General features: G+C 36.7%; 1 protein-coding gene, 1 long non-coding RNA gene and 1 pseudogene across 2 annotated transcripts; 1 reads left to right on the top strand and 2 right to left on the bottom strand.

Moving 5' to 3' along the window:
* Positions 1 to 5,724: 5,724 nt before the first annotated feature.
* Positions 5,725 to 13,307, bottom strand: LOC111869682. The gene is made up of 5 exons (XR_002843703.2): positions 13,221 to 13,307; positions 10,741 to 10,910; positions 9,761 to 9,921; positions 9,056 to 9,200; positions 5,725 to 6,894 (listed from the first exon to the last, which is right to left on the bottom strand). It is a non-coding gene; the product is annotated as an uncharacterized LOC111869682 (long non-coding RNA).
* On the bottom strand, positions 11,159 to 13,171 carry LOC111869681 (annotated as a pseudogene).
* LOC111869675 (vesicle transport through interaction with t-SNAREs homolog 1A) lies at positions 13,250 to 21,184 on the top strand. The gene is made up of 6 exons (XM_023861370.2): positions 13,250 to 13,331; positions 13,839 to 13,953; positions 14,386 to 14,444; positions 14,840 to 14,981; positions 15,066 to 15,277; positions 16,545 to 21,184. Exons 1-6 carry the CDS (start codon positions 13,278 to 13,280, stop codon positions 16,701 to 16,703), a joined length of 741 nt encoding a protein of 246 aa, XP_023717138.2. The 5' UTR covers positions 13,250 to 13,277; the 3' UTR covers positions 16,704 to 21,184.
* Positions 21,185 to 21,261: the final 77 nt, after the last annotated feature.

Genomic DNA, 21,261 nt, shown 5'->3' with positions numbered 1-21,261 from the left:
GGTATAGGGGGCGGCTGATACCTTCTCGACTATCCTAGTACCCGAATACAAATTCAACTTTTTTCGAGCAACAGGCTGACAAACAAAATCGTCGTCAAAATGGAAATTCTGTATCCGGGTATCAGGATCACCGAGGAGGTATAGTGAACATTCAATGTTCTCAAAATCTGGATGCTACGACGTCCAATCGCGTGATAGGGGCGGAACAAAATGGCGAATACTAGAATTTTTTCGTCCAATCACAGTAACAAAGATGGCGACGGAGGTAGGTAAAGAACATAGGTGGTAAGATGATCCACTATGCGACTCGAAAGCTATATGGGGTGGCTGATACCTCCTCGACTATCCTAGTACCCGATTACAAACTCAACATTTTTCGAGCAACAGGCTCACAAAAATTGTCATCAAGATGGAAATTCTGTATCCGGGTATCAGGATCACCGAGGAGGTATAGTGAACATTCAGTGTTTTCAAAATCTGGATGCTGCGACGTCCAATCGCGTGATAGGGGCGGAACAAAATGGCGAATGCTGGAATTCTTCGTCCAATCACATTAACAAAGATGGCGACGGAGGTAGGTAAAGAACATAGGTGGTAAGACGATCCACTCGGCCGACTCGAAAGCTATAGAGGGCGGCTGATACCTCCTTGACTGTCCTAATGCCCGGATATAAGTTCGAACATCTTTGAAGTTTACGGCAAATGGCAGAGAAATGGACAATTTTTATCCGGGTGTTAGCATCACCATGGAGGTATAATGCACTTTTAGTATCTCCATTTTGTTGCTAATTCGGAAGCTACAACTTCTAATTTCATGAGGGGGGGGGCAGAAACAAAATGGAGATGGAAGTCGGCAAAGATATGCCACTTTGCCGACTACAACAATGGAAGGCGGTTGATACTTCCTCCACTGTCCTAATACCCAGATAAAAAATTTAATTATTTTAGAGGAATAGGCTGAAGGCATTGGAAATAAACTATTTATTCGGGTATTAGCATCAGTATGGAGATGTACAGCACTTTTATGTCGAACATAATTTTCATACGGGATCAGAAGTCTAAATGACGTTTTTGTGAGTATAGCATCACGATTGGGAAATACTGCAGGTTTAAAATTCTGAGCATTGTTCATTGGAGACAGGAAGTTCAAATAAGTTAGGTGGCAAGATGTACCACTTTGCTGACACAGCAACAGTGTGTGGAGCCTCATACCTCCTCCACTATCCTAACAGCCACCTACTAATTCACTGTTTCTGATGTGCTCATGTAGTGTCCAGGAATACCATAGGTAGTAACAAATTCACTAGGCCATAGCATTGGAAATTTCTAGTTTGTATCCCAGAATTACAACAGCTGAGTAGGTTGACTACATACGTTTAAAAAAGATGTAATCATGTTTCATTTTTTCATAGTTGTATTGACTGACTTTAATACTTACAAGGAAGCAGCATCTACATGCCTCGCCAATACATTACCTGTCTGTATAGATCCTGAAAGTCTATGTATTTCCCAGGATACCTCTCAGTAGGAATGCAATGCTGCTTGTTTTTCTGGAAAGGAATGTGGGGTACATTTCTCCAGCCACTGCTGCCTGCTAGGATTGCAGTAGCCAGAGAATTACTTCAGAATTATAATTATGATGAGGAGGGGTACATCATTTTCTTTACAATTTCATAAATGAGTACAGCCTCATCAGAGGTGTACCTCACACTCTGCTTTTGGACTGCACCTTCAGAACACAGATAACCTTTACATATGAATATACAATACATATTGTTCTGTGTATAGCTCATGGAAAATACAATAATCTATAATTATATTTTTTATGAATTTGCAAAAAATAATCCTCATTTGAACAAAGTGACATTTCACTGCACATGTTGCTACCTACACTGCAGTTTGTCAGTTGGTTCCATAACCAAATAATGACAACAGTAACAAGTTGACTACTTCTTTCCTTAAATAATGTCAGTGTAGTCACTATTTACATTCTCATGTTTGAAAACAGGTGCATATATGCTGATCAGTAGTATAAGAAACTAATTAGCCATATCAAGTCATCTCTCTTCACAAGCACACGTAACAGGATCTTTTGAGATGCAGGAGAGCGGGATGTGAGCTTCGTTCACCTTCATACAAGCACTGTTCTTACAATTAGTGTTGGAACACTGTGTATATTTCTAGTGGAACACTTTCATTTGTAGTGCCCTGCACACTTCTAAATGCAGCAAAACTGTTACACATAAAACAGTGAAAATATTTTTAAACATTTGTTGTCCATGCATTGCTCTTTTATGATGGCATATGTGCTGGTCCAGAAAGCCTTTTCTCACTCTTTTCAATATAAATATCACTTTCCAAAAGTTAAACTGCAGCCACCAATGCTGCAGTACTGGGAGATTTAAATCCCCACAGGAATCAAACGTCCCATTCNGCCATTCTAAAAAAAAAAAAAAAAAAGGATATAAACTAGAATGTGGAAATTACAGAGGAATCACATTACTGAACATAGCGTATATTATCTAATGCAATAAATGGATGGTTAAAGATGGTAACCAAAAAGATCTTTGGAGAGAGTCAATGCGGATTTTGCCCAAACAGAAGTACAACTGGCCTCTGAGACCTGGCCACTGTCAAGATCAGATGAAAGACTGTTAAGTATATTTGAAAGGAGGATCTTGAGATAAATTTGAAGAAAATGGAATATGGAGGAAGAGGTATAACCATGAGCTATACAAACTATTTAATGAACCAGACATTATTGGATTTATAAAGGTGAAAAGGCTTGAATTGGCTGGACACACAATACGTGCCAGCGAGAATAGAACCATCAAGAAAATGCTTAATGCTAAACCAGACATTAATACGAGAGTGGGAAGACCAAGATTAAGATGGGAAGAATGTGTGAGGCAGGACATAAGAATTTTGGGTGTAAAGAACTGGAGGAATGTAGCATCAAATAAGAATGGCAAGCAATCCTGAGGAAGGCCAGGGCTCACAAAGGGCTGTCGTGCCAGTGATGATGATGATATGTACAACTGACCAACTCTTTGTAAGACAAATGATGGAAAAGTGTTATGAACACAGCATGGACTTGCATATGCTATCTGTAGACTTTAGACAAGCATTGAACAATGTTAACAGAGAAAGACTTTATGAAGTGATGAAACAGATGAAAATTCCAGGTAAATTAATCAGGCTAACTTGAATGACAATTAATATTACATGGGCAAAAGTTAAAATAAATAATAAACTAAGTGCAAGATTTGAATTTAATGCTGGACTCAAGCAAGGGGATGGTTTATCAGCAGTACTATTCATGGTGGCTTTACACAGTGTAATATAGAGTACTGATCAGAGAGGAACAATTTATGCAAAATCAAGCCAAATATGTGCATATGACGATGACATTGTCATAATAGCTAGATCCAGAGAAAATATAATCGAGATATATAAGAAAATGGAAGGAAAAGCAGGGAAGATAGAAGGAAACCGTAAGATTTAAAGGTAGAAGGGAAATTATTTACAGGAGTGAGTAGTTTGAAATATTTAGGAAATATGTTCAATAATGGAAATAGAAAAGATAATTGTGTTAAGGAAAGGATACAAGCTGGAAACAGGGCCTACTTCACAAATCTTAGTACACTTAAAAGTAAAATAATATCAAGAGTAGCTACAAGTATACAAAACATTAATAAGACCTATTGCTACATATGGGGCAGAAACATGGATCTTAACAGTAAGAGAAGAGGGTGCACTGAGAATGTTTGAGAGAAAAATAATACGCAAAATATATGGACCAGTGATGGAAAATAATATATGGAGGATAAGATACAATGAAGAGATAACCAAAAGGAGAAGATATAGTAAGATGTTAAAATGTTAAAAAGAAGGCTATATTCCAAAAGAAGAAAAGGAAGACCCAGGATAAGATGGTGAGACGATGTTGAGAGCGACCTGAAGATGAAGGTGAAAGGTTGGAAAGAGAAGATGAGGAATAGAGAGCAGTGGAGAATGGTTGTAGAGGAGGCCAAGGCTCACCCAGTGCTGTAGTGCTGAATGGTAGGAAGGTATTCCTAGATGATAAAGGTTCAGAGGCAACAAACTGCAAGGGGTGAAATCAGCATATTTTATATGTGTCTGTGTGTGTATGCCCACTTGAATAAATATAACAAATGGCTTCACCACAAGGCAGTCCAGCCTGGTGGAAATGACAACAGATTAAGAACACAAGGGAAGCATAATGGCATGGCAGAAGCTGTTGTATCATATATCGCACATGGAAAAAATAAGCAGTTGAATTATTCTGTATCTAGATTGTCCCATAGAAACTTCTAACTGGCTGCGGTCAATAAGGGAATCCAGTAAAATAACTACTCCCTTCAAGGCATGACAGGACAGGCACACAAATTTTAGATGGGGTTTTCCAGGGAAAAAAGAATCCTAAAATTCCAGAAAATATGTTAATTATTTTGGTCTGGTGCTAACCTACAAGGACCTTAATACAGTATAGGAACTTTGAAATGTTTCTGCAAACATTTCTTCTAAACATACTATTCATTAGAATTACTGGGTTTTTGCATTTTGTCCATCTGCTATTCTAGAAACTAGATCTGTTTGTCCTCAGGTGAGGGGGAGAAGACTCCTACTCAATTGGGTTCCTTAGAAAGAGCTAACCTCAATTTGTCCAGTGAGTGAGGTTAGCTCTTTCTAAGGGACCCAACTGAGTAGGAGTCTGCCCCCCACCCTTCACCTGAGGACAGAAACAGATCCAGTTTCCAAAATGTTGTGTTTCTAGTTTCCAGAATACCAAGTGATAGACAAGTCCAAAAACCCAGTAATTCTGAGTGTTACACACCATTGTCAGAACCCTATCAGAATATACTATTCATTAAATTATAATAAAAGTAGGGTTCTAATTACTAAACACTCATGAAGATATTTTCCATTTGACTACAACATTTTTGTCAACTCAAATCCAAATAAATTTAATCTTGCAGAAGTTTAAGTACAGAAAATGATGCACCCAACAATTCTACTGTTGCATGTATTCATTGCTGTGGTAACATTTTTACTAAGCCCCTGCCTAGCAAAGGTAGAGGGACACACATACAGACACAAAGGCTGATGGGAGGGATTTATGAAGAGTGCCTTTGAAATGGGCTCAGGTGTTATGATATGCATACTATGTTTCATAGACATGTGTTCAGGCACTGAAAGGTTAATGGGGGGGGGGAGGATAAAGAGACATGCCTACAATTATTTTTTTTAAAAATAAGGAAAGTAGGCCAAATTGGGATAGATCAGTAACTATGGATGGATGTTCTACCAGAAGTCTTTGAACTGTACCTGTCAATCTACACAACCTATTCCTAACAATGCTTCCATTTTCAAATCAGTTTCAGTCAATTCTGAATGTCATCACAGACACTGATGAACTCAAGAATGAACTGAACTCCATTATCCAAAATGCAACAGATATTTTCTTACCTGAGTATTGTCCTACAGTAAGCTTGATCTGTTAACTTGTAAACTTAAATTACTCCATTCCATTCTGTTCAGTAGATATAAATGTGTTAGTTAAAAAGCTCAGCCAAGCAACTTGGTCTGTAATAATTCAAAGGTTACATGTTCTGGCATCAATTTTACACCATCTCCAAGGCTTTTAGTCTGCAAGCGAACTATACCGACTGACCGCAGCTTGTCGGTGAAGTTAGTGTCAATTTTTGCAGACAGAGGGTGTTGCGTGGTCAGCGCAACAGATTCCCACGGCTGTTAATCTCGGTCTTCTAGACCAGAATCTTACACCATCATTAGACCTTTTCTGCAGGATGTGTAGTACAGATGAACTTTTACATGTTACTCAGTAATGTTGCTATTGGGCTAGGGTGGTTATCTATTTGTTTCGTCTAGTACCAATACGTACAAAACATATAAACATTAAAGTTTTTCTGCTTGCCACCTGCTTCACACTGGTTTCTTACTTGGCTTGTTCGTCAGCCCTGAAGGTGGAGGTAACGTGTTCCTCTGAAATGTCAGTTGACTTTCAACAAACTAAACAGAATTCTTCATAACCACTGGCATGAGAGCCTGTAATCCTACATACAATGTGCCTGTTACGTTTTGTACAGTCATAATGTGCAGTTTATATATATTTTACCTTTCTTTAGCAGAGAAAACAAACAGATAGCAACCTTAACCCAGACACAAGAGTGCTCAACAACATGCAAAACTTTCTCTCTCCACATTCTATTGAAAAGGTCAAATGGTATAACAAGATTTTGAATTATTAAAACTAAAATTGTTTGACTAAATGATGGCTTTATTTATTTGGTAGAGGATGATGAAAACTAATAGTAGCCTTTTGGCTTTGCTTTGTGTGTGTGTGTGTGTGTGTGTGGGGGGGGGTTGAGGCATCAGAGTCAACGTGCTGGAGAGGAAGTGTGCAGTGCCGTGCAATTTTATTTTCTACAAGATAATGTGCACAAGAAACTTCAACTTTCTCCAGCAACTCTTCTAGAGCAACATACTGCATACTCTTCTTCAAGCACTTCCAACTCCCTCCACAAATTGTCTTTTCCAAACTATATAATTTCTACCATTTTTCACTTCAATGTGAGTAGTAGCATGTGTTTTTGGATGATGTATTGATTGTGTATATAATTTACAGCTGGATGAATGTGAAAAAAAGTGAGTGGTGGTTCTTACGCCTGAACTTGTATGTAACGCGAGTTGCTGAAGCAAGAGGAGTGGGGTGCATCACTGATGCATGGCACTTGGAAGAACTGAAGTTCCTTTGGCGCACTATCTCTCAGAAAATAAAATTCGGCAGGACCCCAGATATATCCTTTCCAGCATGAAGCCCTCTGCAGGTCTCCTTTTGTTCTCACCAACCTGTGAACAAACAAGACAAAATCAGAATTTTTATAATTTGCACAAAAACTTACTGCATCCCTCTTAAGTTACATCTACACCATACAATGACACTGTACCGACCACAAGTAACTGAAAACAGGGAGGAGTAGGGGCAGTAGGTTGATCTGAAAAGTGGTCCTGTAAGGAACGATTTTTCAGTTACAAATAAACACACTGCACTTGAGTATTACCAGCCATTACTGATCTTGCAATGACAGAGCCCTGCTGACAAGTATCATGTTCCTAAGAAATGGAAGACAGGCCTCCTTTTTACCTAACACCTCTGTTGCCTTGACTGTATGATTCAAACTCTCATACTTTCAATGATTAACTTTATATTCAGAAAACTTGGCTTAAGGAAACATAATAGTCACACCCAAATAAAAATTATGTAAAAGAAGCCAATGAGCCATCTTCGATTTAATCATCTGAGCAGCTTCTCTGCTTTACTGTAACCGACGTCTAAACCAGGACTGCAAAATTCCCAGCGGACACTCTGTGCTCAATTAAGCACCAGAGCACACCCCAGGCAAAGTGCACCCACTAGATGGGTAATTGAACCCTGGCTATGCAGCTTGTAATACATCACTACACCTTCTAACCTATTGAGGTTCCAGAATGTTAATTTGTTTAAGATACAATTCATCTCATTTCTAGCCAGTGTGTAAGATGCCTTGGCAGGAGTAAATATATAATCTTTAATGTTTAAATATTAACATGTACATGACATGGTCCTAAAATTGAAAAGACTTTGTTCACTCCCATTCCAAACCATCTGTTTAATGAGTTACAACTCTTCCTCCCTGTCTCCCCGCTTCCCGAGCAGAGTAATATCATTCCATTACAAAACCACTACACAGATTTGGAATCAAATGAGTATCAAAGCATATGTGAGAGGAAGGTAAGTAAATGTACATGACACATGTGGACCTCATCTTACTGCACTCTGATTTACACAAAATCAGAGAGTTCCTAAGGACTATTAAGATTCATGTAGGGAAGTGCCATATGTAGTCTCGAACCTAAAAAGATATGCACATTACCACTTCTGCTTACCATAATGTGTGTGTACACACGCACACACATCAGAAATATTAATTAAATGAAGCAGATCTTAGTAAGCAAGCCCTCCAAGTGCAAGACAGGTCACATGAAAGCACAAGCCCTCCAAGTGCAAGACAGGTCACATGAAAGCACAAACATCTGATGTGCAGTAACTGGTTATTTTTGCTAAAATTACTCTTTACATTACAAGCTCTCAACACATCAGAGTTGCAAACCACTAACATAATAAAGTTCAAATAACTTACCCCAGAGGTAAAGCGGCAGGGGCGTGAAGCTGACCACTCACCTCTAACTAGTGCTGAGGTCAAGAAAACGTGACTCTATACACCCACTCCTCCATATGCTTTCATGGTGTAGTGTTTAATTAGTTAAGCGCAGGGACAACTTTACCTTTTTACTTTTAGTACATATCTGATGACCAGGGCCCAGATTTTAATGACATGTCATCTTTTTTTCCTTGTATCCTATGCGATGCTCTTAAATATATAAATCTTGAATATGAGCTCCTGGTTACAGAAATGTAAATTTTATAGGTAATTTTTGTCATTTTTTGACATTTCTAGGTTTAAGGTCATTTTTTCATTTGAGGGGTAACTTTTTGGACTTTTAAGGGTATTTCTTGTCATTTTTGGCCATTTTTGGGAATTTTTCTTCATATGTTTTCTGAAATGTGAATAACATGGAAGTGAAGTGTTCTTTCTTTTCTCCTCTAGGTCATTTTTATGGATTTTTTCAGTCATTTTATAGGTCATCTTTTTAATATTTTCAGGTCATCAAAATCCGGGCCCTGCATATTACATTTTGGGTCATATTTTAGGTAATTTTTTTAAATATTTTCAGGTCATCAAAATCTGGGCCCTGCTGATGACTGTGAAACCCGTATTTAAGGTTTCCTCTGGGAGAAGTACATTTGGACAGTAAGATGGTGAAAATCTTAAATGGAGGGACTGACTTTGGCTCACTGAAATGGAACATTAAATTGGGGTTTCACTGCACTGTGCAAACTGAAGCAGCCCCACTGACTGTCAATTTCTACACAACACACCGCATAATTAGGTTCATGTGTGACACGCACTTTTGCTGCAGAAGCTCCTTGCAGTTGGCGCACAGTAACAGGGGGAGAATTTGCTGCATATCACTCCTGAATCTGAAGCCTTGTCTGCCCTGAACAAAATAACATCGTTGGAACAATGACTCCTTCACTGGATGCCACCAACTTCCTATCAACAAGAACAAACATCTTTCAGAGGATGTCCAACTTGTTACTTGCATTAAAGGTAACAACAGTTCATGACAGCATGGAGCAATCCTTCCATAATCTTAAAGTAAGTATATGAGGCACTGGACCACCATATCCAAAGAATATTATTTCAGTACATCAGAAACTTCTTGCTATAAATTTCCAATATAATTATTTCTAACATAACAAACTCTAAACCTAAGAGAGTTACACTATGCATGAAACCTGACACAGCTGCAAATTCCTATTCATAAACAGCATTTGTGCTAGATTCACAGCAAACCATTACAATGATACACCCACCAGATGTGCATCAGCAATCAACATGCAAATGAATCTGTCCCTCCAAGCGTCAACTTGCAAACAGCACACTCCTCCATATTGTGATCTTTTGGGTTGGGGTATCATGCAGTTCCAGCATTTCAGAATAACATAACTGCCTGCAGCTTCCAGACTGATACCCACCCACAAGCCACACAGTGTCTTAACCCAGAAGATCACAATATAAATATTCATTGCTACGGAAACCTCAAAACTCACTGCTTCAGAGACAACACGCGCTTTTGCTTCACAGCCTCCTTGCTGCTGGCGCCCAGTAACATGACCTCCCTGTTGATGGAATGCACAAGGGAGGGAGGAGGAGGGCATTCCTGGATCCTCCTTGTTATGTGTCACATTCTCTGGCAGTTGCTGCTCCAGGGCTGCCAACAATCACAAAGTATAATTCTCCTACAATCTTCATCATGTTGATACCCGTCCCACTATTGGTTTCCAAAATCCTACTTAATAGTGTTCCTCTCACAAGAGACAGCCTAGTGATTAGTGTGCAATGGCCATGTGTGGGGAAGGAATCTTGGTTGCTCCTTCCTTGGTAAGAAGTCTTGCTTCTCAAAGGTCACATGCATGTTTAGCATCCTGTTGTGTATGTCACTAATATGTAAATATGTTTGTTGAGAAATCAGTTTAGTTTATTAAGATACTAAAGTGTTCATTCTCAGTAGCATAACCATCACAACATCAGAATCAACTAAGTCATAACATCTCAACAGAAAGAACCAGAAACAAACTCCATTATGCTAAAAACATAGCATATAAGAACATGACACATAGCCATCAAAGACAACATCCCCATAAGGGAAAAAAAGTGTGAAACATATTATCACCCCCCAATACAAAAAACTTATACATAATAAGACAATTTTTAGTAAAAATTAAAAATAAGAATAACAAATAATTATACACAAGGTTTACTAATGTTCAACAAGTATTTTAATATATTTAAACATCATAATCTTATGTAACATCTTTGTATATGAAAAGAGTGTTAGCAATGGCTCCATTGTGTACTGCAGGTTATGAATGAACATGGATGCATTTTATTCTTTATAAATGCCTGATGATGGTCATAAAGGACTGAATCATGCTGTGTTGAAATATTTTAATAAGCCAAACTGACCTGTTGACAATTTGATTCTAGCACTTATTGAAAGTATAAACTTGTTGTGAACAGACATACTTACATATTATGCTGCTATATGCTGGTTACAACATATCCACTTTAATACATTCGTTTCTATTGTCTTATGTGATTTATTTCAATGGTACTACATGTATTAAATTAAATTTTCCATTTGTTTAGTGCAGGGATCATGACAATGTTTTCTGTTCTTCAAAAATATGGCTGAATGGTCTGTAAGCCAAAACCAGATTTGTTAGTTTCCTTATTAAAAAAAAAGCTTAAACTTACGCAGTACAGTACAGTAAGTGCTGTTACTTCTTATATCATTTGCAAGTTTCATGACAGTGAATGGATAATTATTCAAATACACCATGCTGAAATTCACAAAATGAAAATTTGTGCTGTTTTGCACAACTCACATCAACATTCATTCCATAAATTAATTTCAAGAATATAACAAAATTAGTACTTGCCAACACTGCATTTTTAGAAGAAAATTCAGAGACTTTTGTTCTCTGTCCTTATTTCCAGCATATTTCAGGCAAGAAGCCTACTGGCTGTTGTTAACCTGTCTTCATTCTACCTATAATTTCATCACCCTATGATGGGACTGGTTAGCCACTGCTTTGGAGCACACTTCATCATTCCACACTGCCATGCGAAGAAAATTCTTGACCCTACTGGGACTTGAACTCTGATCCCCAATCACAGCTCCTATATCATTCGTTACAGTTATATGAAATGAAGAACAACAGTTAAACTTCTCATTGGTAACACTTCATAATTCACTGGAGATGTTACAATGATGGCTCATTAACTGGATTACAGAATTAATATCTCACTGCAATGAGTAGCAAAACTGTAGCTAAAATTATAGTTTGTTCTTATTACTTCTTATTGGATCAAACTTTCTATGGACCTGCGAATATGTCACATTACTATTATATCATATTCAAATATGTACATTACATAATTTACAGATATCTCCATATTCAACTTTGTCCATTACTCTGCCCTTCAAGGACCTGAGGATATTTCGATGGTCACACAGAATTTCTTCTGATCCAGTTCCCTAAGTATGGCACTGCAACCACGATAAGCACCATTTACAACACAAACAGGTCGTCCTATTGCTGGTATCACTGTCTCAAGATGTTCTTGGTCTAGTTTCAGTTTGTGTCCACTATCTAACATGGCTACAGTAGTTAAATATTTATCTGGCACTCCAGTCACAACACCTTTATTCCTGTAGTATTTGTCAACCAGAGACTTTCCTATCACTTTCACAACAATTCCGTTCACCAACCAATAGTCCCTTCTGTTTATACGTTCTCTCTTGTTCTCTTCATCTTTAATAATCTCATCTAGGGCTGATAATTTCCTCTTTTCACCCTTCCTTCTTCCAGATCCCTTTGAGTCTTTGTTGTTTACTGCTGAAGAACACTCTCATCTTTTGTAGTCATTCTTCAATGCATTACTTGCTACCAAAGTTTCATTTTTCATGGCACCATCGCTTTTTGTTTCTACCTTCAAATTTACAACAACTTTCTGTTCCTCAGGTGGTCGCACAAACTCCGTGAAGACATGAGTGTCATTCTTGGAACATTCTTTTCCCTTCTCAATTTGCTTTTCAATAAATGCCATCATTTTCTCCTTGCAGACAAGACCTTCTTGTATTGCAATGGTTTCTGGGTCATGGTCTATATACTGTGCATGCCATCCTTTTTCAGTCTCATCCACCACGCACTTTCCCTCCCTTCCAAGACATTTCACAAAGTCGGTCAATGTTTCCCACTGAGTAGAATTCATATGCAAATGATTGCGCTCGGAGATACAGTCCTGGTATGCACGATTTTCATAAACACGTTTTGTACCAAACTGACGTTTTAATAGTTCTAGATTACCGCTTTCAAATTTTGTTGAAATTATTAATGTGCTTGTCTGCATTATCAGCAAACAGAAGAAGTTGCTGCTGATGAGATTCTGACATCATATGGCATTTGAAACCATTCTCATCACGGCATTGCTTCTGGCACATCTGAAAATACCAACGAAGTCTCTGGAGGCCTTTCGCCTTTATTTTGTTTGCAATATATTTGGGGGTACCCTTTTCATGTTTCCCCATTATGCTTAATATGTTTTAGATTCTTTATAATACTGTCACGTTACAATATTTTAACACGACGCCAGAAAACCGGAATAGTCGAGATGTTCCAATATAGTTACACAAGACGTCTACAGATGCAGACAGCAAAACACAACAACACAGTTGTAACTGCTGAATCGACAAGATAGTACTTTCTCGTCCCAACGCAGCTGACAGTTCATAAAGCACTCATTTATGTAAGATATATGAATCTATAAAACCTCTTCTGTACGTTTATAGCACTCACACCCACAAAAACACTCAAATCACCTCGGAATTCCCGGACTCACTGCGACCAACGAAACAAAATATAACTTCTCAATGCAGTAACTCTAGAGCCTCTAGCGGCAGAACCAGTAAGTCTAAGTCACGGATCACCTCCATAGATTACTTACTGAAATCGGTTGGTGGATGGCACCTCGTTTGGAAGAGTTCTATTTTCAGGGATCTGTATGTGCACGCATGAAAATAAACGAGATATTGTACGATTTGAGATTCAAACAAAGGTGATTATGAAGAGTTCTGTCTTCTGGGATATAGCGCTGTGTAGTCCGTTTGACGACGGACGTTTCGAAGGAATATGAAGCAGGTAGCAACTCTGCATGCTATCTGTTTCACTCTAATTTTATTCTCGGCTAATTCTTCGATCCTGGCATGTTTCTCCATAACGTCGGTTTACTTTCAGCGGACTACACGGTGTTAAATTGCATATACGTCACAACCACCACTGTTTGAATAAAAAATCCTAAAACTTCTCGTTTATATTCGTGAGTGCACAAATCTACTCACGTAAATTCCTCTTATACATTGCAACTGCCGAGGTTGATGATATATAGTCTATATGTGATCTGTATTTTTGCACTCACAGAAATAGTTGGATAGCCATTTTCAGTCAAAGTACAAGCTAAATACCGTAGTATGATCTGTGACAAATTGCGTCAGTGAATGAAAAATAAGAAGAGAGTATTTATCGTTGAATGGGTTTCAGTTATTGTACTGGATTTCTGTTGTAGATTTTGACAGACGAAGGAAAAATGGTGTCGTTGATAGAGAATTATGAGCAACAATATGCAGTTTTGACAGCCGATATTACTGCCAAAATCGGAAAATTAACTTCATTACACGGCGGTATGTGACATAATTGTGTGTAATTCAATGAATTAGTTTTATCATAAGTTGATGTCATTTATGATTCCAGCTTTGTATTGTAGCTTTTGAAGGGTTGTGACGATGGTATATAATATTCAAAATTATTGCATTTTTGGACTTTGTTCATTGTCCGGTATTCTAGAAGCTAGAAAAGACAACGTTTATGAAACTGGACCTGTTTTTGTCCTCAGGCGAGGATGGAAGACACCTATTCATTTGGGTCCCTTAGGAAGAGTTATCCTCAGTCACTGGTTAGCTCTTTCTAAGGGGCTCAACGAAGTAGATGTTCCCCCCTCCCTTCACCAGATGACAACATCCAGTTTTCGAAACTTTTGTGTTTTCTAGTTTCTAGAATACTTGATGATAGCCAAAGTCAAGATACTGAAAATCTTTATTTTGTTCTTGCCACAGCTGACAGGAAGTCCCTTGTTCTTGATGTTGAAAGGCATGTCGAGGAGGCCCAGGAACTTGTGAGTGTGTATATAATATACTGTTACACAATTTAAGATTCTATACTTAGTGACCGTGAAGATTGCTGTCTTCTGGGGTCTGAAGCCATGTAGTCTGGTAACTAGCTATTAACGTTTCACAGTAACCGTCTGTCAGATTACACAGTATCATACCCCAGAAGACAGTAATCTTCGCCTTCAACAGTAATATGTGGTGAGAGATTTGTGTGCTTCATTTGTTGTGAATGATCATCTCAGAATAAAGGACTAACTTGTACTTGACTGCAAGGCAGTGGTACTTCTACTAGTCAAGAGTTTCGTAAGAGACCGATGAAATAAAGTGAAGTTCTGAAATAATTTTATTTGCATCATTATTTATCTCTTATATACTACTCTGATTTATTCTGTATATGTAGCTTGAACAGATGGAACTGGAAGTTCGAGAGGTTGAAGCTTCTGCTCGTCCACGCCTGAGGACACGAGTTGATAGTTACAGGACAGAACTTGGTAGGCTTAGCCAAGAGTTTGTGAAAGTGCGGAGTCCTCCATTTCAGGATGGTATGTATTTATTTTATTATTGGTTGTAATATTATAATTTCCAACATATTCCCAGAAATAATTAATGAATTGTTATTGTTTTAGGCTTCTTTGGACAAGATGATTTATATGGAGGTGGAGTAAGCATGAATGAAGAACAGAAATTGAGACTTCTAGATAATTCAGAGAGACTAGAACGAACAGGACGCCATCTTACAACAGGTTATAGAATTATTCTGGAGACAGAAGAAATTGGATCTCAAGTGTTACAGGATTTACATGCTCAACGTGAAACAATTCAGAAATCTCGAAGTAGGGTAAGGATTTTATTTTTCTAGTTGCATTGTAAAAATAAAATTTCTCCCATGTTGTAAGCACTAAACCTTGATGGTGTATAGAGAAAAGTGTCTGAAGTCGTAGTAATTGCTGGAATGAGTTTGGGTGAGTCCCAAAGCCACTGATTATATATTTGGTAATAGAAGTGAAGGCTTAACTTTGGTAATTACTAACACTGCTGTCTTTTAACATGATTCAGTGGCAGGTCGCTTCATTAGAACACATTACTCTGAGGTTCATCATGTAACGCAGTCATCTTCCATGTCATTACTTTCAAAGAGGTTTTCCAACACACACCTTCACCTTGTCTGTGCTACATGCCCATCCCACTGTATCTTCCTTTATACGTCAAGCTTTCTTGTGGATGTGAATACATATATGCCATTGTCAATCCGAGCCAACCTGTAGAACATAAATTCATTTCATGGAAGCACTTTTTATAGAACCTGCAGTATGTGGCTTGTTTTTACTACTTGTTTAAACTACAAATTATGAATTTCTGATTCATACAATTTCCTTCATTTCTCATGTGATATGTCCAAGTACATCCCAGAGCACTTCCTCAGATATGTTCAGTTCATTTTTCTCCCTCAACATATGAAATCATATTTCATGACCACATGAAACAAGATCATCTACAATTTTTCCTTTTCATTTCTTAATGAGTATTTTTTTTATTGCTAGTGGGGTGGGACTAAGTCCCTTGTACTGCAGCCACTTCTGGCCTATTTTACCAGTCCCAGATTATAGGTGAGGGTGATTGTGGAGCAATTGGTGGAATGAAGATTGGCAGGGGAAACCGAAGTACTCTGAGAAAACCTGCCCGAGCACCACTTTGTCCACCACAAATCCCACTTGACCAGACCCGGGATCAAACCCTGGCCGACGTGGTGGGAAGCCAGCGACTAACAGCTTGAGCTATGGCGCGTTCTTAATGAGTAGGCATGTTACTTTTGCTTTTATGTGCTCATTCTGTCCTTACATGTTAGTGTTTTGGAAATAAAAACAGGATTATGGTAGTTCCTGTATAGTAGCCAGCATTTCCTGACTATTCTTGCAATTTTATTGTGAATGTCATTTTTCATTTGTTATTCTCAGATGTGTAACTGGACAGATTTTAGAAAGGCAACTGAGGTAGAAAAGGGACAGACAGGGAGGAATGAGTTTCCCCTTTCTTCCTGTCAAGTTTCACTCAATTTACTTCTAATAGTAGGCTGAATTACAGCATAAAATGCATTATGATTTCAGTTGCGAGAAACAGATGCTGAGCTGGGGCGAAGTTCGAGGATTGTCAGTGGGATGATAATGCGGTCTATGCAGCATCGCCTTATCTTGTTCGGTGTAGCTGTTGTATTTGTTATTGTTATTGTGTTAAGTATTTATTTTACATTTAGCAAGTACACATAGTCTCAATCACGTCCCTGCAATCAGCTAAATATTTCTTGGGGTATATAGGCACAAGTTCATAACTGAAATAATATTAATAGCAACCCTACTGAATGGAGGTCATAACTGTAAGAGGAAGGTTGTGAGAATAGTAAATATTGAGTGAATTGGCAACACTGAGTTTGGTTACATTAATCATAGAGTAAACCTGAGGCCTAGTAACTTTAGTTAATTATCTCCTTATTATGACTCAGTATCAGGCTTATGCTGTGATCACTTTGTATGTAAAATATTTTTAAAACTTAAGGTAATTACACCTTTTTCTAGACTGGTTCAATGAACCATAACCCAGATAAGTCCATGAAGATGAATTTTGTTTCCCAACAGGTGAATTTCTAAGAGTAATATTGTCCTAAAAATGGGTTAGCAGATATCACAGTCCTCTAATATGAAAGTCAAATGGTTTTCTTCATCCCTTTGTAGTCTGGTGTTTTGTTGTGCGTGTAATTTGGGATACGTTACTGTTTCATGATATAAAATTTTATAGTAAACCCAAAGATCAAAGGTATCTAAAAATCTGTACCATTTGTTCAAAAATACATGACTCACATACTGCCCATAGTAAAAGTTCTGACTTCAGTCCTCATTGTAATTTTTGTACAATATCACCATAACATCATGTGCCTGTAGGAGAATTACTGAATGTATTCATTCATGATAATTAACTCTTCAGCTTACAGATACTGAATTACAGCTTGTGTCAAGTTTCAACTTTGGTGGAAGCTGCCATTAACTGACACTTGTGTTGCCAGTCCACTTTACTGCATGTTGTGTGATACAGAAACAGACATTTATTATATTTTTATATTACTTTTACTTAATTTATTCATTATTTAATTTTAATACTGCTCATATTAGAGGCAATCATGTTTTAACATATTTATCAAGCATTTTGAGGTTATCTAGTGTTAATAATGTTTTGTTTATTTCTGTTATTTTTCTAAGATCAATTTGATGCTTTGTATTGAGCTGTAAGGCACTATATGAGGTAAAACAAACTGAGTGAAGTCAACTGTGGCCATTAGAATGTACTTTAGTTGTGTCCTAGTGATGAACATACTCTTCTTTCTAGGACATTGTCTGTCAGTGCTCCTCTGAGGTGATCATTAGAGAATAATTTTATTTATAAATCTTCTTTTTATTGTCATTATTCTGCTTAATAGATATTTAATAAATAAACGCTTTATATATCTGGAAAGAATAATGAAATTTGTGTTGACCATAAGAAATCTTTTCTAACAGTGCAGTGAGGGTGGGATATATTGCAAGAATTTGGGACTTGAAATGGAATATAATTATTATGCAAATTTAAATTAATCTGTCCCACTAATATTCTAGACACAAAATGTAATGTAACAAGCCATGCATGGAAGTTGTAACTTGTTTAAAGAGCAAGACCTAGGAAATGTCAGTAGTAATTAATTAACCCACTGGCATACTACCTTGATGGCTGTTACCTGCCTGCTTGTTTAGGTTACACCAGCAAATTGACAGCTGTGATATGTCACCAGACAAAATTAAGAACGGATTACTTCTTGGACAACAGAAATAAACCTATATAGAAATTTCTGTGATAATTTTGAGCTGTTTATTTTGAAATTTGTTAACTAAATAGTCAATAGGATTTCAGTAATATAGCTGTGGTTTAGTGTAATGCTTGACTCTGCTCCTAAACTTCATATTTTCTTCTATGTTACTATCACATACTAGCATTTCTTTGATTCTGCAACATGAAAATCTCAGTTTCATTTCTATGGTATATAATGTACATAGAGTTTCTAACCAGTTATACATATACGTATTTTACAGTCGTTATTTATTTGCTGTTATGTCTTCCAGTATTTAGAGTAGGGGAAGGCAGGAACTGTTACTAAGAAAGATTATCATTGTTATCAATATTACAAGACAGTGGTTTACAGATCTTTTGGTTTACCTTAAAATAAGTAATCAACCTCTGACGATAATTTAGTTCAAAGCATTGGAGTTATTTTTCTGTATATATTTCATGCTTACAGTGCACAGTGTATGGTCTTATTGCAGTTAGAGCAGAAATATGAAGGACCCAATCATGGTAATCTCTTGTAATACAAATTGTAGTTATATTTTTAAAAAAAATATTTCCAACACTCCAGTACATTCCAGTGAATAATTTTATGAGACATGACTATGTATGTTTCTTTAAACAAATATTACCTGAAGAGTGCCTACAGCATTTATGGAAATTGATATCTGAAGAAACCAGATTGTATGTTTCGGTTACATTCATTCCTTATACTTGTTTGCAACATAATTATCCTGGATTTTTTTCATCTTGCCTTCATAATATTCAGTTTTACTTATTTAATTCTATGGTCTATTTCATATGTTCGTCAGTAAAGAGGAGTTTTCTCTCTTTCCTACAATACACTTGCTTGTTTCATGGGTACGTGGGCAGTTTTGTTCAATCACTTTTCTACCCAGTGTGTACAAGTATTTCAGAAGATGAGTCCAGTTTTCTATATTTTTTAAAACAAATTAGATGCAAAATATGTTAGCCTTTCAAGAATAACTCAAGGATTGGGTGGGCAAGCTGTAAGGATGACTTGTTCCCACACAGGTAACTTCACTTTTTTGTAAGAGTGCGAGGAGTATTGCTAATGGTAACAGTACATGCTTTTAAGATTTTTTTCCTTGGCACTACAGCCCCAGTGGGCCTAGGCCTACCTTCATGAACTTCTCTGTTCACTTCAGTGCTTTTAAGATTACTACAGAATTTAAATACATCTAATTGGGTATTATATTCATGACATACTTTAATTTTGAGACAAAATTTGGAATAAGAGTTTTTTTTTTCCCAAGTATTTCTATATGTGAAATTTAAATTACACTATATTTTACTGAGGCTGTCACAGTTTGTTATTAATTTGCTTTATTTAAGTTTAGGCATGCATTATTATGCTGTTCATGGAACTTTCTTCTTGTAACCACTGAGTTTTGTTATACTGCCCTCACTAAAGTATTCAAATATGCTTTTGTCACAAAGAATAAGCCAAAATTTAAACATGAGATGAAAATGGGTTTTTCACATATTTCAGGTTCTTCATGACCAATATATTGTTATGTGTTTTTAATCAAATTACAAAATTTACATTCCATTATCACATGTTTTTTCTTTCCTTCATAAGCACTTTAATGTCATTTTCTTTTGTGGATAATTTTATGATATCATTGAATGATGTGACTGGTGAATAATGAATTGGAAAGGATTTAGGTGGAAAGAGGCGTAGCCTAAATGAGGTACTATCCCAGCATTTGCTTGGAGGTACTGAAGAAACCATGAAATCCTCAATCAGGATAGGCAGTGTCGCACCTAGATTCGAATCTAGCATCTCCTGAATATAAGTGTGTTACTGCTACACCAGTCTGCTTTGTATAGTTTCATGTCATAATCTGATTCAGTTAAGAACTTAGTACTGGAGAAAGTGGCAATGTTTATCACTTTACCATTGTCATATTCTTGTATTCATGAATTTTTGTGTCAACACAATATTTGCTAATGCTTCTGTCATTGATATGATTAGACATGTGAATTGTATCTGAAATCACTTTCGACATGAAGATGGAAACATATTTTATAAACAGCTTGGAAGAATGTTTTACCGATTCCACATAGTTACCAAATACGGGGAACAAAATGTAATAGTGTTTTATTCTGAAAATTTCATGATTCTGTAATGCAGTAAATTGAATCTTGACTTAGATATTTATTATTGCCTGCATACGAAAGCAGAGAGAACAATTTTCAGCATATGATTGCTGTTTTTCTTATATAAATAAGCACTATTTGGGGGGATAAAAAGAGTTTTAAGTGCCAATATATATCATGAAAAGTAACTGTACATTCTAAATAATATATGAATAAAAATGTATGAAAAATATATGTTTCTGTTATTTCTGTATCCTCCTGTTCCATAACTACACATAGATATTTAATTCTAAATGCAATTCTTAAAATCATTAATGGTTCCTCAGGGCTCAAGAACTGAACTGGCCAATACACTGCTTGATTTCATCATGATTATGTTTTAAATTTCATGCAATATACCAAGTACAACTTCTGAGCATATGTTTTTTTTTAAAAGACGTTACTTTTATATTTTTCAGTATACGTTAGAAGCTTACTAGTTCATAATAAGTATTTTTAATCAATATCAATGGTGACCTCAAAGAGGTCTGCTATAAAGTCTGGTCGAGTAGAGTATGCAGTGTTTTTGTTATAACCAGAAAATGTGATTTGGTTGTGAATAACTTCAGTATTAAAGAGAAAACACATTAGATTGTGAAATTAAGTTTTTAGGGAAGTCTTTCCGAAAGGATGTGTATATACATATAATTGTATAGTTCCTTAGAGGCATTATTTATATCGAAGTATGTTTTGTTATATTTTTGGTTAGAGTGCCTAAAAGCATATGTAACGTGAAATATTTTTATTAAGTTAGAACATATTTATGTAAGATGTTTTAATATGTGAGGAATATTT

The sequence above is a fragment of the Cryptotermes secundus genome, unplaced genomic scaffold, assembly GCF_002891405.2.
Source record: "Cryptotermes secundus unplaced genomic scaffold, Csec_1.0 scaffold1072, whole genome shotgun sequence".
NCBI lineage: Eukaryota > Metazoa > Arthropoda > Insecta > Blattodea > Kalotermitidae > Cryptotermes > Cryptotermes secundus.
Note: the sequence above shows the minus strand (reverse complement) of the source record. Positions and strands in the feature narration are given on the sequence as shown.

Coding starts and splice junctions, on each gene's coding strand:
- LOC111869675 (XM_023861370.2), top strand. CDS start 13,278: ATGTGCACGCATGAAAATAAACGAGATATTGTACGATTTGAGATTCAA. Junction 13,954..14,385: donor ATTAACTTCATTACACGGCG/GTATGTGACATA, acceptor TTCTTGCCACAG/CTGACAGGAAGTCCCTTGTT. Junction 14,445..14,839: donor TCGAGGAGGCCCAGGAACTT/GTGAGTGTGTAT, acceptor CTGTATATGTAG/CTTGAACAGATGGAACTGGA.